This window comes from Caretta caretta, chromosome 5, assembly GCF_965140235.1.
Source record: "Caretta caretta isolate rCarCar2 chromosome 5, rCarCar1.hap1, whole genome shotgun sequence".
Lineage (NCBI taxonomy): Eukaryota > Metazoa > Chordata > Testudines > Cheloniidae > Caretta > Caretta caretta.
The window spans coordinates 39,761,994-39,778,194 of NC_134210.1; the positions used below are offsets into that span (position 1 = coordinate 39,761,994).

General features: G+C 38.3%; 1 protein-coding gene across 1 annotated transcript in view; it reads left to right on the forward strand.

Annotated features, from left to right (window-relative positions):
- Positions 1 to 16,201, forward strand: part of ZSWIM6 (zinc finger SWIM-type containing 6) — a 167,365-nt gene that overhangs the window by 131,272 nt on the left and 19,892 nt on the right. Inside the window, exons 8-10 of the mRNA XM_048850294.2 lie at positions 3,242 to 3,388; positions 6,161 to 6,421; positions 10,540 to 10,675. Of these exons, the coding sequence (XP_048706251.1) occupies positions 3,242 to 3,388; positions 6,161 to 6,421; positions 10,540 to 10,675 (544 nt within the window). The remainder of the gene's footprint in view (positions 1 to 3,241; positions 3,389 to 6,160; positions 6,422 to 10,539; positions 10,676 to 16,201) is intronic.

Sequence of the window (16,201 nt, forward strand, 5' to 3'; positions counted from 1 at the left end):
ACCTGAACAGGCTTCCTCATATACAAGGAAGAAGGAATGGCTTTGTTAAGAAACAGGAATGGAAGCTAGGGATCTTAGTTCTATTCCTAGTTCTTCCAAGGAATCCTGCATTAAAGCTTGTTTTTTAGACTCTAGTCTCCATTTTTGTTTGCATATACCAGGGGTCAGCAACCTTTCAGAAGTGGTGTGCCGAGTCTTCATTTAGTCACTCTAATTTAACGTTTTGCGTGCCAGTAATACATTTTAATGTTTTTAGAAGGTCTCTTTTATAAGTCTATAATATATAACTAAATTGTTGTTGTTCGTAAAGTAAATTAGGTTTTTAAAACGTTTAAGAAGCTTCATTTAAAATTAAATTAAAATGCAGAGCTTCTTCCCCCCCCCCCCCCCCGGCAGTGTGAATGCCACTGAAAATCAGCTTGTGTGCCGCTTTTGGCACACGTGCCATAGGTTGCCTTCCCCTGGCATATACACCTGTGCATTGTGGATGCAGATACCTGTGTGTGATGTGTTTAAACTTTTTTAAGACCTGTGAAGGTGTTTGTACAGAAATAAGTGTGAGAGCATAAGCAGAGGACATCTGGCTTGAAAATTTAACCTTCAATCTCTCTCTGCCTCAGTTTTCCTAACTGTAAAACCAGCCTAGCAGCACTTGCTGACCTTCGATGGGTTCTGTGAAACTACATTCATTTAATGTTTATACAGTATTTTGAGATTCTTAGATTAAAAGCTCTATATGAGTGCAAAGAACTGTTACTATTACTTGGGAGAATTTTCAGTGAAATCTCATTATGTAACACATCTTCACTCAACATCCTATGGCTTTGCCATTTTCCAAACTGAGCTGTGTGTGTGTGTGTGTGTGAGAGAGAGAGAGAGAGAGAGAGAGAGAACCACTGGTGCTGTATAGAGAATCTGCTGGTGGTCTGCAAGCAGCTGACTAGTCACATAGTACTGGTATTTCTCGTTTCCAGCTGCTAAATTGCCCAACTAGACAGCTAAAATACACTAAATTATTTTCTAACATTAGTTTTCCATGTAAGCAATTGCTGCAGTTGCCATAGGGATGTTATTGTCCATGAGACAGTTGCTGCAACATGTGGTGCACACTGTGTAAGAACAGCTGAGAACACTGTTTTCGTTTGAGATGTCTTTTTCTTTTTCTTTTTCTTTTTTTTTTAAATGTTGCAACTCTTGCTTTTTTCCCCCTTGGGCTTTTTTAAAAAAAAATACTTTCGAGCACTCAGAAATGTGCTAGACATCTCCCATATATGCAAGTAAAGACTCGACTCCTGCCCATAGAGTTTTTTGTTTTACGCCCCAGTTCCACAGACACTATAAGTATGCGTGTAGGTTTATTCTCGCCATTGTAGTCCCACTGACGTCAATTGGATTACTCCAATAGAATCATAGGACTGGAAGGGACTCAAGAGGTCATGTAGTCCAGGTCCATGCACTGATGACAGGACTCAGTATTATCCACCATACCTGACAGGTGTTTGTCTAACCTGTTCTTAAAAATCTCCAATGATGGAGATTCCACAACCTCCCTAGGCAATTTTTTTCAGTGCTTAACCACTGACAGTTAGGAAGTTTTTCCTGATGTCCAACCTAAACCTCCTTTGCTGCAATTTAAGCCCATTGCTTCAGAGGTTAAGGAGAACTGGACAGTACTCCAGCTGAAGCCTAATCAGCGCAGAGTAGAGCGGAAGAATTACTTCTCATGTCTTGCTTACAACACTCCTGCTAATACATCCCACATGAGTAGAGTTAAACATGTGGATATGTGATTGGAGGATTGAAGCCTTTGTTGGTTGTGACACTGCAAGTGAAGATCATAAACAGACAAGAATAGGTATAATCAAGTACAAGGGTGTCATTCAGAAGGCAGAGAGGTTACTCATGTTGGCATGTGGAAGTCTAAATGGTTACAATAATCTTTTTTGGTTTAATCTTTACTTTCACACACACTGCTTGTTGGTGGAACAATTGTTTTATTTTCTTAGTATGTTATTGATTACAATAAACGTGTCAGTTGAGTCCCAAAAAAAGTCCGCCTGGTCATGTCTTTCAGCTTGAAAATTTTAATTTCTGAACTGTAGCTGTGCTGCTTGAATAGCTTCACAGATCAGATAAGTAAAAAGCAATCTTTCCAGCATTCGAAAGCTTGACGGTGTGTATTAAGCATGATCAATCTTAGAGATGACACTTTTCCTGTGAAATGGGACAGGAGGAGTTGCAGCTGCAAAGGTATTTGGAGTGGAGAAATGGAGCACAATTATTACAGTCAGTGGGTTTTTTATGCAGTTACATATTTTTACCAATATGGCCTTTAATCTCACGTATTTACACAGTACATACATGTCCAGGGGAACCGTAAGTTTAGAATTGCAATCAAAAGGAAGCTACTGTCATGGGAATGTCTGCTCCTAGAAAAGGAATTTGGGGACCCTATAACCTCTATTACCACAGCTGTACTTCCTTCAATTCACTGTGCTAAACAGTAATTTTTTTCATGCTCTGATTGATTGATAGTTGACAGCTATGAAACAAAGTATCCATGGAGGAATTTGTTGCCTTGAATTTAAGAATGACAAGAAACCACACTTTGTCAATTTAAAGGGCAGTTTTTTCTTGTATACAATACCTCATTTAAACCCTTGACTCTGTTTTTTCAAAGAAGCTGTCATCCTGAGTTTATTACTTTAATAAATATTTAGATGTAAGATAAACTCATATTTTATTTATGAAAATGGAAGACTTTAAAGTATTTTTATTATTTCTTTCAGCTCTATCAGATTCACTTAGAATATAAAAATGGTGCTGCAGTGTTTCTGGATGAGGAAACTGAAATTGCCATTTATCTCACAGAAGTGTTTCCTCTTTACTGTAACTTTTCAGCAAAGATGCTTTCTCTCGCTACTCCCCCCACCCAGGGGACTACATGACTAGCAAATAAGAGTTTTCAAAAAGACACTAGGGTTGGAATTTCTGATCCATGGTGCAACCCTCTGGAGCATGTGGAAAGTAGAGCTGTGTGAGAGCTTCATTCATTTTCCTTTACATGTTTATGAGGGACAGCAAATAAGTAGTCAGAAAAGTACTACTCTGTTTATTTCTGAACACAAACTACTGTGAATTCTATGGATGCTGGACAGAGTGCCCAGGATAATGTCTTGTTTTAGTGTTAATTGCTAAAACTCACCTATCATTTTATATTTATCAAATTTTCCTGATGTAGAACTTCTCCACAAAGGAATAACCTCAATAACTAATCTTGAAGGCTGGGTGGGGCACCCATTGGATCCAGTTGGCACCCTCTTCAGTAGCCTTATGGAAGCCTGCAGGGTGGATGATGAAAGCTTCCATGGCTTCTCAGACTTCACAGGTAAAACTGTTTTTAGGTCTATGTTGTTTGTTTCTTGAGAAATTTTGAGCATTTTATTTCCTTTCCTCTTCAAATTAACTTTAACTTTAAGGAAACATTTGCTTCAGAGCAGAGTATTCCCTATCAAAACATGGGAGACAGTGCTTGAAGAAGTAAATATTTTTTAATGAACTTTAACTGAAAACCACCTTAAACATTGCTAATGATTATTTTAAGCTTGAAGAATGCGTGTCTTTTATGCTTGAAATATCTCTTTAATAAAACTTGGTTTGTTGCTTTGGATGAGAAAATACTAGATCCTCGTTCTAAGAAATTACTGGAAGAATCTAAAAATGATGGTATACCTAGTGTAATGTATGCTGTTTTACAGGGTGATCTTCTAGAACTAACATATAATGAGTTATGTCAGCGGTAGAAATGGGCAATTTTTGTTTTGGTGAATACTAAATTTGCTGAAAAAATAAATTTTTCTGTGCATATGGATTTGGGTTGAATTTCACAAATAGTTTTGGCCAAAAAAAATCTGCAAAAATTTTTTTCAAAAAGGTTGATGTGTTTCATTTTGACACTTTCAAAAGCAAGAGTTTCAACATTTCATTTTTAATCAACAGTTCTGAAACAATTTTGGTTTTTCATTTGGGTGAGAGAAATCTAAAAAATTCAGTTTAGGTTTAAAAACTAAACTAATTTTTGTGTGTGGATTTTTTGATTGAACTAGGTTTTTCTTCAGTAAACTTCTAATCCTGCACCATCTACTTCTAGAAAAAAAATTAAATTTAGAAAGGTAAAAATACAGCAAATATGTTTAACAACAAATCACTTTCATGATATGCTTTCTAGCATATGGTCTCCCAAGAGCAGTATCCCTTTTCATTGCTACAGTTTTCTTCCACTTTCCTATAGCTATTTGTCCAGATATATTTTGTGTCTGATGTAGCTTGTAAGCTGCTTGGGGCAGGGACCATATTTTGTAATATGGTGTATCTGTGAAGCTCCATGCAAATCTTTGGTGCTATAGAAGAAAATAACAAGCACACTATAATATGAGAATGAAATGTTAAACAATTTTATACAAACATAATAATGCATTTATTTGTAACTTGTTTGAAATTGAAATTTTATATGTTACCCTTGCTAAGGAACAAGTTGAGTTTAGAGACATTCTGAAATATAATTTACCATATAATAAATAATTGTCTTAATTTTAAAAAATGTATAAATATCTTCATCAGTGATTTATCTAATGTCATAGAGAGTATATTCACAAAGTTTGTGGACGATACCGAGCTGGGAGGGGTTGCAAATACTTTGGAAGATCTGGACAAACTGGAGAAATGGTCTGAAGTAAATAGGATGAAATTCAATAAGGACAAATGCAAAGCACTCCACTTAAGAAGGAACAATCAGTTGCACACATACAAAATGGGAAATGACTGCCTAGAAAGGAGTACTGAGGAAAGGAATCTGTGGGTCATAGTGGACCACAAGCTAAATATAAGTCAACAGTGTAACACTGTTGCATAAAAAGAGAACATCATTCTGGGATGTATTAGCAGGAGTGTCGTAAGCAAGACACAAGAAGTAATTCTTCTGTTCTACTCCACACTGATTAGGCCTCAACTGGAGTATTCTGTCCAGTTCTGGGCGCCACATTTCAGGAAAGATGTGGCCAAATTGGAGAAAGTCCAGAGAAGAGCAACAAAAATGATTAAAGGTCTCGAAAACATGACCTATGAGGGAAGATTGAAAAAATGGGCTTTGTTTAGCCTGGAGAAGAGAAGACTGATAGGAGACATAACAGTTTTCAAGTACATAAAAGGTTGTTACAAAGAGGAGGGAGAAGAATTGTTCTTCACCTCTGAGGATAGGACAAGAAGCAATGGGTTTAAATTGCAGCAAGAGAGGTTTAGGTGGGACATTAGGAAAAAATTCCTAACTGTAGGGGGGTTAAGCACTGGACTGAATTGCCTAGGGAGATTGTGGAATCTCCATCACTGGGGATTTTTGAGAGCAGGATAGACAAACACCCTGCCAGGGATGGTCTAGATAATATTTAGTCTTCTGAGTGCACGGGGCAGGATTAGATGACCTTTCGAGATCCCTGCCAGTCCTATGATTCTATGACTAGCAAGCAGATGGATGGTCAAAAAATCATTGTGATTTTGCTAATGGATTTGCAGGAGCAGATCCTACATGGATTCTTACTAACTTCAGTGAAAATCTATGAAGATGTAAGGGTCCTCTCCTTACCAGCCCTTTGCAGGATCAGGGCTTGGGTAGTTACTGAACGGGGTGAAAACTAGGAAATTCAAAGTGCAAGCTGCTATTTCAGCCTTATGAACAGAAAGTTGGGACAGCTGCTATTTTTCATAACCGCATCACTTTAGTATGGAATCTCTCATTCTTACCTGAGTTTCCTGGCTTTTGGAAGTTATTGCAACTTTAATGTGTTTTCAGTATAGACGCATGGCTTCATTTTTAAATGACAGTTGCATGCATTTCTGTCCTAAACAATTGAATGGAAGCTCCCTATTGATTTACAATAGGGCAGTGTTCTTTTATCTTAACCTTTTAAAAGATATTTGAAAATAGATGGTTTCCAAAACAGAAGAGTGATTTTTAGTGGCACCTTTCAAAGTTTATACAGTAATTCACTTTTTAAAAATTTTTAATTAAAATAACTGGTAAAAGAAATGTTTGAATGTGAGACTGCAGGCCAATTATTGATGAAAATTGTTTGTGATGTATTATTTGTTTTGTAATCCTTTACAGAGAACATGGGGCAGTGCAAATCTCTAGAGTACCAGCACCTGCCTTCACACAAATTCTTAGAAGAAGGGGAATCTTACTTAACGCTGGCTGTGGAAGTAGCATTGATAGGTCTGGGGCAGCAGCGAATAATGCCAGATGGCTTGTATGCACAAGAGAAGGTTTGTCGAAATGAGGAGCAGCTCATTTCTAAGCTACAGGAAATTGAATTGGATGATACACTGGTGAAGATCTTTCGAAAGCAAGCAGTCTTCCTATTAGAAGGTAGCTTGAAATAGATTGTAACTGTTTCTTTAAACTTTTGTAATTTAAAAAAAAAGTATTCCTGTGGGAGTTGACTTATGTACTTATTTTAAGATTTTTTTAGAAGTATAATCACTCCAGTTAAAGATCTTCCTTCAAGCCTCTAATCATAAAATCTAAAGTACTTCAAAATATTGCATCATTGAAAAGATAAAGCATCTTGCTGACCTGTTGTTCCTTGCATTTCATTTTTATTGCATTTGTGCTTCAAATTAAATTTTAAGTTATTCATAGTTTTGGTGTCTGTTTTGGTGTCCTAATGATGCAGTTCAGGCTTACAAATGATAAAGGTATTGACGATTATCAATTGTTCTCTGGTAGCAAGATTCTAAATATGTCACTTGCAGTCTGACAAAGTACTGATAGCCTTCTAAATGAACAAGGGTTTTATTGCTGTCCAAGACTAAATGGCTCAAATGATTCATTTGAGACGATTGGTGCAGAAACTGAATATTATGCATTTTGGATATAGTTATGATAAAAGTGATGTATTCATAAGTTCATATCATGTCTAGTCAAACATAAAAAGTATTAGTATTTAGGGCTTGATTTTGAAAAATAACCTCTGATTTGTTGTGATTGAAATTTTGTGGAGAAAAATAATTGTATCACTTAAGTATCATATCTATGTTGTTTGCAACCCCAATTAAGTGCTGAAAGTGTGCAAAATTGCATACACATTTACTTGTATGCTTTTGAGACTAAGACTTTGATTTTTAGAAAGGCCTAAAATATATTACTTTAAGCTCCTTTTTAGTGAGCAGGTCATGGTTTTTGTACTTGTTGGAAAGGGCATCAAAGGAAATCCTTGAAACATAGAAATGTAGGGCTGGAAGGGACCTTAAGAAGTATCAAGTCCAGCTAACTGTGCTGAGGCAGGACCAAGTAATCCTAAACCATCTCTGACAGATGTTTATCCAACCTGTTATTAAAAACCTGATGGGTATTCCACAACCTACCTTGGAAGCCTATTCCAGCACTCAACTACTCTTTTTAGTTAGTTTTTCCTAGTATCTAACCCAAATCTCCCTTGCTGCAGATCAAATCCATTACTTCTTGTTCTGCCTTCCGTGGACATGGAGAACAACTGATCAGCCCTTTTTATAACAGGTCTTAACATATTTGAAGACTGTTATCAGGTCTCCCCTCAGTCTTCTTCTCTCAAGACTAAATGTGCCAGGTTTTTTAACCTTTCCTGATAGGTCAGGTTTTCTAAACCTTTTATCATTTTTGTTGCTCTCCTCTGGGCTCTTTCCAGCTTGTCCCCATGTTTCCTAAAGTGTGGTGCCCAGAACTGGACACAGCAGTCCAGCTGAGGTTTCACCAGTGTTGAACACAGTGGGACAATTGCCTCCCATGTCTTACAGACAACACTCCTGTTAATACGCCCCAGACTGATGGGCCTTTTTGCAACTGGATCACAGTATTGACTCATTCAATCCACTATAATCCCCAGATCCTTCTCAGCAGGACTACCACTACCCACTTATTCTCCATTTTGTAGTTGTGCATTTGATTTTTCCTAAGTGTAAAGTACTACACTTATCTATATTGAATTTCATCTTGTTGAATTCAGATCAGTTATCCAATTTGTCAAGGTCACTTTGAATTCTAATCCTGTCCTCCAAAGTGCTAGCAACCCCTTCCAGCTTGGTGTCATCTGCAGATTTTGTAAGCATAGTCTCTACTCTATTATCCAAGTAATTAATTAAAATATTGAGTAGTATCAGACCCAAGACTGACTCCTGCAGAACCTCACTAGACAAATCGTCCCAGTTTGGCAGCAAATCATTGATAAGTATTCTAAGTATGGTCTTTGAACCAGTTGTACACCCACCTTATAGTAATTTCATCTAGACTGCATTTCCTTTAGTTTGCATATGAGAATGTCATGGGACTGTATCAAAAGCCTTACTAAAATCTAGATATATCACATGTACTGCTTTGTCCCATCCACTAAACCAGTAATCCTGTCAAAGAAGGAAATTAGGTTGGTTTGGTATGACTGGTTTTAGACAAATCCATTCTGGCTATTCCTTATTACCCTATTATCCTAGGTGCTTACATATTGATTGTTGAATAATTGAGGAGTTGTAGGGATAATGTGAATATTCAGTGTTTGCATGAGGGCCCGGTGATTAAAGTTGAACAGAATTTTTTGGGTGAAACTTTTTTACAGCAAAATGTAGGTTTGAGTAGAACAAAACATTTTGTGAATTCATATCTAATTGGTTGCATTGTTTTTTGTTGGAAAATACCCTATACATTTTGAAAAATTTAAGCATTCCCTTTGTTCATTTTTTTTTTAACCAAAAGATTTCAGCTTCTCATTTGAATTTAATTTTTAAAAAGGTAAAATGAACTCTTTTGTAATGAAGTTGGTCAGCCCAAATTTTTGGTCATTTTGGTCAGCCCAAACTTTTTTGTTCAAACTGAAACCCAGGTTTTTTGATTTCTTGGTTTGTTTAGTGAAGAAAAAAATCTGTTGTTCTCACAACTCTACTGGTGATGGCTGTTGGGGAAAGCCTGAGGGCTGAATATTTAAATCTGGGTGCTAAATTCATTGCCTCAGAACAATGAGAAAAGCTTTTCATGCAGATAGTAAGCAAGTATGTCTCCTGAAAAATACTTTGAATGAAAGATTACACATGAGAATCCAGAGCAATACACTATTCCTCCTGAGGCTGCACTAAATCCCAGTCTCTGACAAGTCAGAAGAGCCAGAATTGTTGCTGGCTGGTTCTGGAATCCTCTCTCCCCTCCTCATCTCATATTGCTGTGGAACTGCAAGGCTACTGCTGGCCTTTGGATGTAGTAACAGGAAATCTGCCAGGATCTGTGGCAGACATGGTTTCTGTACTTCCTGTACCACCTTTCCATAGCTTGGCCTCTATGAACAGTGGAACTACACCATTTACTTAGTACTGGGACCTCTTGTGACAGAATGGCTTCTCAAGCTTTTCCTGGTGTCTGTTACACACTTCCGTGAATGAAAGGATAGGCTTTCAGATCATTGTTTCTCGTCATGATTTCTGAGAGCAATAAGCAAGTGGTCATAGCAGGAAATCTGTAGAGGTTAAATGAATAGCAATATGCTTCTCTAGTACACAGTTACGAGGAGCGGGTAAGGAGCTCTTGCATTGTTGTTTGCTGGAAAATCCTGACTGCAAAGAGTTCAGTACATTCAAACAATTTAGGCACAACTGATGTCAACACATAAAGAAAAACTGAAGTGATTTAAGATTTTAATCACATCAGTTGTGTTTAGTGAGTCTTTCTTCATAATTAGCTTTAACAAAAAAGAGTTAGTAAAGCAATAGGAAGATGACCTTTTGGATGTTTAACGTAGATTAATTCACACTGTATGTAGCTACCGTTTAAGTGCATGGAAAAACAGGAGACTAAAATTTGTTGCAAGGTATATTCTGTTTTAATTTTTTGCTTAATTTAACTGCAAGTCTTCAGTGTTGCTGAGGCTTCTGATTTTTATCAAGAATCTTATGATATTTGGTGGATGTCAACTGGAAACTGATCTTTTGGGGGCTCACTGTAAAATGTGTTCCAGTCTCCTCTTGATGGTGCTTGAGAAATATTAACTGTTTTAAACAAAATTTGAACAGTAACTTCTTCCTGTTGCTGACTGCCATTCTAATATTGGGGAGTCCCCATTCTTGGTGTGAAAAATATACTTTTCTGTAAAATGGTTACTGCCTAAAGTAGTCTCGCTTAAACTGCAGATTTTAATTAAAAACTTTGGGAAAAGAATTTTAAATACATCTATAAATTTAGAAGTGTTCTGTGACCCATGGACTGTCTGAATCCTACAATAAGCCCAACAGGATACCTCTTCTTTTATGTTTTTATTTAGCACTGACAAAGCAAGAGCTTAGATCTGATCATTTGTAAGGCCCCCACGCTACCATGACTATTGGAATATTTTCCCTTTGAGTTGGACATTTTTTCTTTCTGGGCATATTAACGATTTATAATTTAAACCCGTTTTTTTAAAAGGTCCAAAAAATGGTGGTGTGTGTTCGACAATGTGTAAAATCTGTCCCCTCTCTCTCTCTCTCACACAGCTGGACCATATAGTGGTTTAGGCGAAATCATCCATCGAGAGAGTGTTCCAATGCACACATTTGCCAAGTATCTCTTCACCTCTCTCCTACCTCATGATGCTGAATTGGCATACAAAACTGCACTGAGAGCCATGCGGTATGTATTCAGACCTCCTCTAAAAAAAGAAAAACAAAAATCCAAGTCAGAAAAAATTGCTGTAAACTGATTAACCCCAAAGAAGGAAGGCCTGATGATTGAAGGCAGGGAGTCAGACCTGTGTTCTAATACCATCTCTGTTACACTTAGGATAAATTACTCTAATCTCTGTGCCTCAGTTTCTTCATCTGTAAAAGCAATTAATATGTGCAATAATTACTGCCTACCTCAGAGGTGTTGGGTAAAATCAGTTATTTGTAAACTGCATTGAAATTCCCACTCTTGCTGCAGTGTTGCAGACACCGAATCATCTTTTTAAAAAAATGACCACAATGACTGATGCAATCATGCTCTCCCTCTTGTTGATCTGGATGCTATGTGAAAGGTAGTTGGCGGGGGTCATGACTCCAACAGCTCAAATTTACTTCATCCTTGAAGGTAGCAGGTCTCAGGACCTTCTTCTGTCTAGTCTGTTCTGCGGTTTATTTCCCCAAACCCTTTATTGTTTTACAAATTCATTTTATGGAGTTGATTTTAAAATACATTTTTTTTAAAAAAATAATGGTCTCTGCTGGTGTGTAATCCAGACCAGTTTTCTTTTTTGTCTGCTTCATTACCAAGCAATCTTGTACAGATCCAGATAGAAGATAGGAATAAGATGGGAACTAAATTGGATGTCAAGCCGCTAAAAATATCTGAAGGACTGGTATCCCAGTTGCTTTCAGTATTTGGGAGAAAGGGCATGCCTAAGGAAGTGCTCGGTTTGTTTTGGCTTTACCTCTCAGGGCAGCTGTGAGTATGAATGGCTAAATTCATATTTTCCATTCTGAGTACAGTGAAAGAACTGGCCCCATCTGGATTGCCATGGATCCAATACTACCTGAAGTTGAAGGAACTGGCTACCAGAAATGAAACCTGTAGAGAAATTTAAGCACTGGTTCTTACAAGTAGAATCTATGAGGGTACAATTGTCAGGTCATAAAAATACAACTATAGAGGTTATGCTCCTGGTCTCTGGATCCAATATAGTGAGAATTGGTTGCATGATGTTGAAGGCCACAAAATCTAAAGGAGTAATAATGAGTCATTTCAGCAACCTGCACAACTGGTCAAATATCATTTTGGGTCATGGTTTAGAGAGGTTTGACACAATAAATAATTGCTTGCTGAACCCAGTTCCAGAGCACAAAAGAAGAGAGGATGCTCTTGATTTAGTCCCAAGCAGTACATATGAGTTGGTTCCAGAAGTAAAACAAAGCTGGAAGGCAAGCAAAAAAGTGTATTGGTGACAAGCTGCAAGAATTTACTTTAGCCAAAAGGATGCTCTTCAAAATGTAGAGTAGAAAGGAAAACGAACTAGGACAGGTAAGTCTAGGTTGGGGATTGGAATTTCTCAGAAATTGCTGAACAAATTGCCAGACACAAACAGATTCATTCTTAATTGTCACTAAATTTCATTCTTAGTTTGTAAGCTCTTCAGGGCAGGGACTGTCTCTTCTTGTTTGTACAATGCCTAGTACAACAGAGCCATGATTCTAACTGGGGGCCTCTGGACGTTACTGCAACACAAACACTTTAATAGTAATCAGAAGTATGAAGTCTGCAAAAGAACCACTAGGAATGTCATCTATCCTAAGTCTTTTGTCTATGTAAAGTACTCTGGTGCTTGCCTACCTTTTAAAAATAAATAAAAAAGATTCTGGGGGGCGAGATGATGAGATCCCAATGTGCCCATCCTTTTTTTGCTTCCCACAGATCGCTCAGTGACTTTCCCTTCAGTAGATACCACAGTCTAGCTTCTTTACAGTGTTTCACTCCATTGTCCTTTAAACATACTAGTGCAGTTACAGTATTTACATCCCCCCACTTTACTACCCCTCCTCCAACAGGTGGAGGAAGGTGTCTCCTCCCAGAGAACTCCCTTTCATCAGACCCTGTGAGCCTTTTCTTTTCTTTTCTCTTTTCCCTCTCTGTCTCCTGCTTCTCCCCTCTTGAACTTTCTTCCTGCACTCATTTATCCATGGGCTAATTAGGTCATTCGTTATCCAGCCCCAGTCTAGTCTGGTAATCAGGAACTCCTCTCCTTAATCAGGCCCTCCCTGGGGCCTGATTGGTTAAACGATGACCAATCTCTGATTCCCAGTTCAGTCTCTGATTCCCAGTACTCTGTCACAGGCAGTAATGGGTCTTTAATTCCCAGAAACCCTTACCAGGCTGTGTACCATGTTCACTGGTTAGTGCAATTAAAGACAGACCTATAAAACTAGATGAGCTCAGTTAGGAAGGGACAACCAGCAAAACTTTGCAAAAGAAAATCACTTCTCACATTGGATTTCCTTGCAGCTGCCCAATAAATAGAAAAAAGAACCTATTCATATTAATGTATTTGGACTATCAAAAAGTGTTTGACAAAGTCCCTCACAAGATGTTAATGAAGCTCAGTGGTCAAAAGATGAAATGTGAAACTTCTGCCATAGATTAGGAACTGGCTAAGAGAGAGAGAAAACTGAATATGATTAATTGGTCAATTTTTAACATGAAATGAAGATAATGTAGGATGCCCAAGGATTCATACTAGGATTGGTGCTTACCATGTTTAACAATGATCTGGAGAAAGCGTCAAACTGTGAAATGGCAAGAACTGCAGATGACACAAATTTAGGTTAGAGAAGCCAGGAATGACAGGAGGCTGGAGCTAAACTCAATGACTGCTTAACTCTGACAGATGAAACTCAGTGTATTAGAGTAACAATTTGAATTATTTATACCCAGTTCTAAACTAGGGCCTGGTCTACATTACAGAGTTAGGTCGACGTAAGCTGTCGTACATTGATGTAATTGTATCAGTGTACACACTACAGCCTTGCTCCCACTGATGTAAGTACCTTGCTACACTGACATCATAACTCCACGTCCATGAGAGGCATGGGGCTTATGTAGGTGTAGTTACGGTGACACAGTGTCTGTGCATTACTTACATCGTCTGTTGGCTGCTGCTGTTGTCAATTTCACGGCTCTGTGACAAGAAAGCCCAGTGCTGGTGTTTGGCTCTAGCTAGAGCCCGGCTGCCCCCCATCCCGACTCCCCTCTTTCAGCTGGGCTGCTGCCCATGATTCCCACTGGGAAGCCTGCTGCCCCCAGACTCTCCATTTCCAGCCTGGCTGCTGCCTGGGCTTCCCACATCTGGCTCTCCACTCAGGGAGGCGAGAAGCCCGGGCAGCTGTCTCCCACTCCTGGTGGGGAGATGCACTGAGCTAAGAGCCCTGGCTTTCAGTTCCCCCCCACTGCCCCTCTTCAGTCAGTGGAAGCGCTCCTGGTGAGGACATGTACCTCCAACAGAGGGAGGGTAGCGTGAACGTCAGCCACCGTACTAATTACTGTTTGTAGGGTAGACATGCCCGAACTATTTGCTGGAGAGGGGAATATGGATGCCATTGTGCGCCAGTCAGTGAAATCTAACAATGTGCAATAGTAGTTAGAAAACTAAACAAGCTGCTAGGCTGTAGTAAGAAAGAGAGAAAGTTTAATATTGAAAATATTATGTCGCTATTATGTGAATCAGCAGTGAGTCCTTCTTTTGCATATTGTGTTCAGTTCTGGTCACAGCATTTAAAAATACTTGTGAGCTGTGTGTGTGTGTGTGTGCATTTGAGAGTGAACTCCTGAGTGCTTGACTCTACAACTCTTAAATATTTTTGGATGTAGTAGCTATATAGTTTGGAGATGAGATGGGGTGTGGAGGAAGTAACCTGTTAGAGGTATATAAAATAGGAAATGGTTTACTCTGTAATAAACAGAGAGCTCCTACTTTTATTTATTTTTATTTATTTATTGTTAAATAGAACAAAGGGCACACAAGGAAATTCAAAAGTATCAAATTTAAAATAGGTAAAACAGGATACCTTTTTTTATACAATGCACAATTAATCTAGTTGAGCTCATGGCCACAAGATATATTGAAATTAAGTGCTTTGCAAAATTCCAGAAAACCCTAGACATTTATATAAATATTATTCATAGGTAATTTTCATGGGATTAATAAAATAAGGGATATAAGCCCTCAAGTTTCTGAACATTAGGAATGGCCATACTGAGTCAGAACAATGGTCCATCTAGCTTAGTATCTTTTTCTGACAGTGGCCAGTGCTGATGCTTCAGAGGGAAAGAACAGAACAGGGCAGTTTCAAGTGATCTGTCCACTGATGTCTAGTGTCAGCTTCTGATAGCTGAAGGTTTAGGGACACCCTGAGCATGAGGTTAACAACCATTCATGAACCTGTCCTCCATCTAATTCTTTTTTTAACCCAATTATGCTTTTGGCCTTCAACACCTCCTGGCAACAAGTTCCACAGGTTGACTATGCATTGTGTGAAGAAGTACTTCCCTCTCTTTTAAACCTGCTGCCTATTAATTTCATTGGGTGGCCCTTAATTCTTGTGTTTATGTGAATGGGTAAATAATGCTTCCCTATTTACTTTCTCCACATCATTTGTGATTTTATACACCTGTCATATCCCCTCTTAGTCATCTCTTTTTTAAGATGAGCAGTTCGTCTTTTTAATCTCTCCTCATATGGAAGCTGTTCCATACACCTAATCATTTTTGTTGCCCTTTTCTGTACCTATCTTTTTTTGAGATGAGGTGACCAAAACTGCACACAATATTCAAGGTGTGCGCATACTATGGATTTATATAGTGGCATTGCTATGTTGACTGTCTTATTGTCTGTCCTTTTCCTGAGAGTTCCTAACATTGTTAGCTTTTTTGACTGATGCTGCACGTAAAGCAGATATTTTTCAGAGAACTATCCATGATGACTCCAAGATCTTTCTTGAGTGGTAAAAGCTAATTTAGAGCCCATCATTATGTATGTATAGTTGGGGTTATGTTTTCCAGTGTGCATTACTTATCAACGTTGAATTTCATCTGCCATTTTGTTGTCCAGTCATCCAGTTCTGTCAGAACCCTTTGTAACTTTTTGCAGTCAGCATTGGTCTCAACTATCTTGAGTAATTTTTTATCATCTGCAAATTTTGCCACCTCATTGTTCACCTTCTTTTCCAGACCGTTTATGAATATGTTGAACATCACAGGTCCAGTACAGATCCTGGGGGACACTGCTATTTACCTTTCTCCACTTTGAAAACTGACCATTTACCCCTACCCTTTGTTTCCTATCTTTTTAACCAGTTGCTGATTCATGAGTGGACCTTCCTTTTTATTCCATGACTGCTTACTTTGCTTAAGAGCTTTTAGTGTGGGACCCTGTCAAAAGCTGTCAGAAAAGTCTAAATACACTATATCAACTGGATCACTGTGGTCCATGTCCTTGTTGACGCTCTCAAAGATTTCTGATAGATTGGTGAGGCATGATTTCCCTTTACAAAAGCCATGTTGACTCTTCCCCAACATATTGTGTTTATCTGTGTCTGATAATTTTCTTTACTATGGTTTCAACCAATTTTTCTGGTATCAAAGTTAAGCTTACCAGCCTGTAATTGCCAGGATCACATTTGGAGCCTTTTT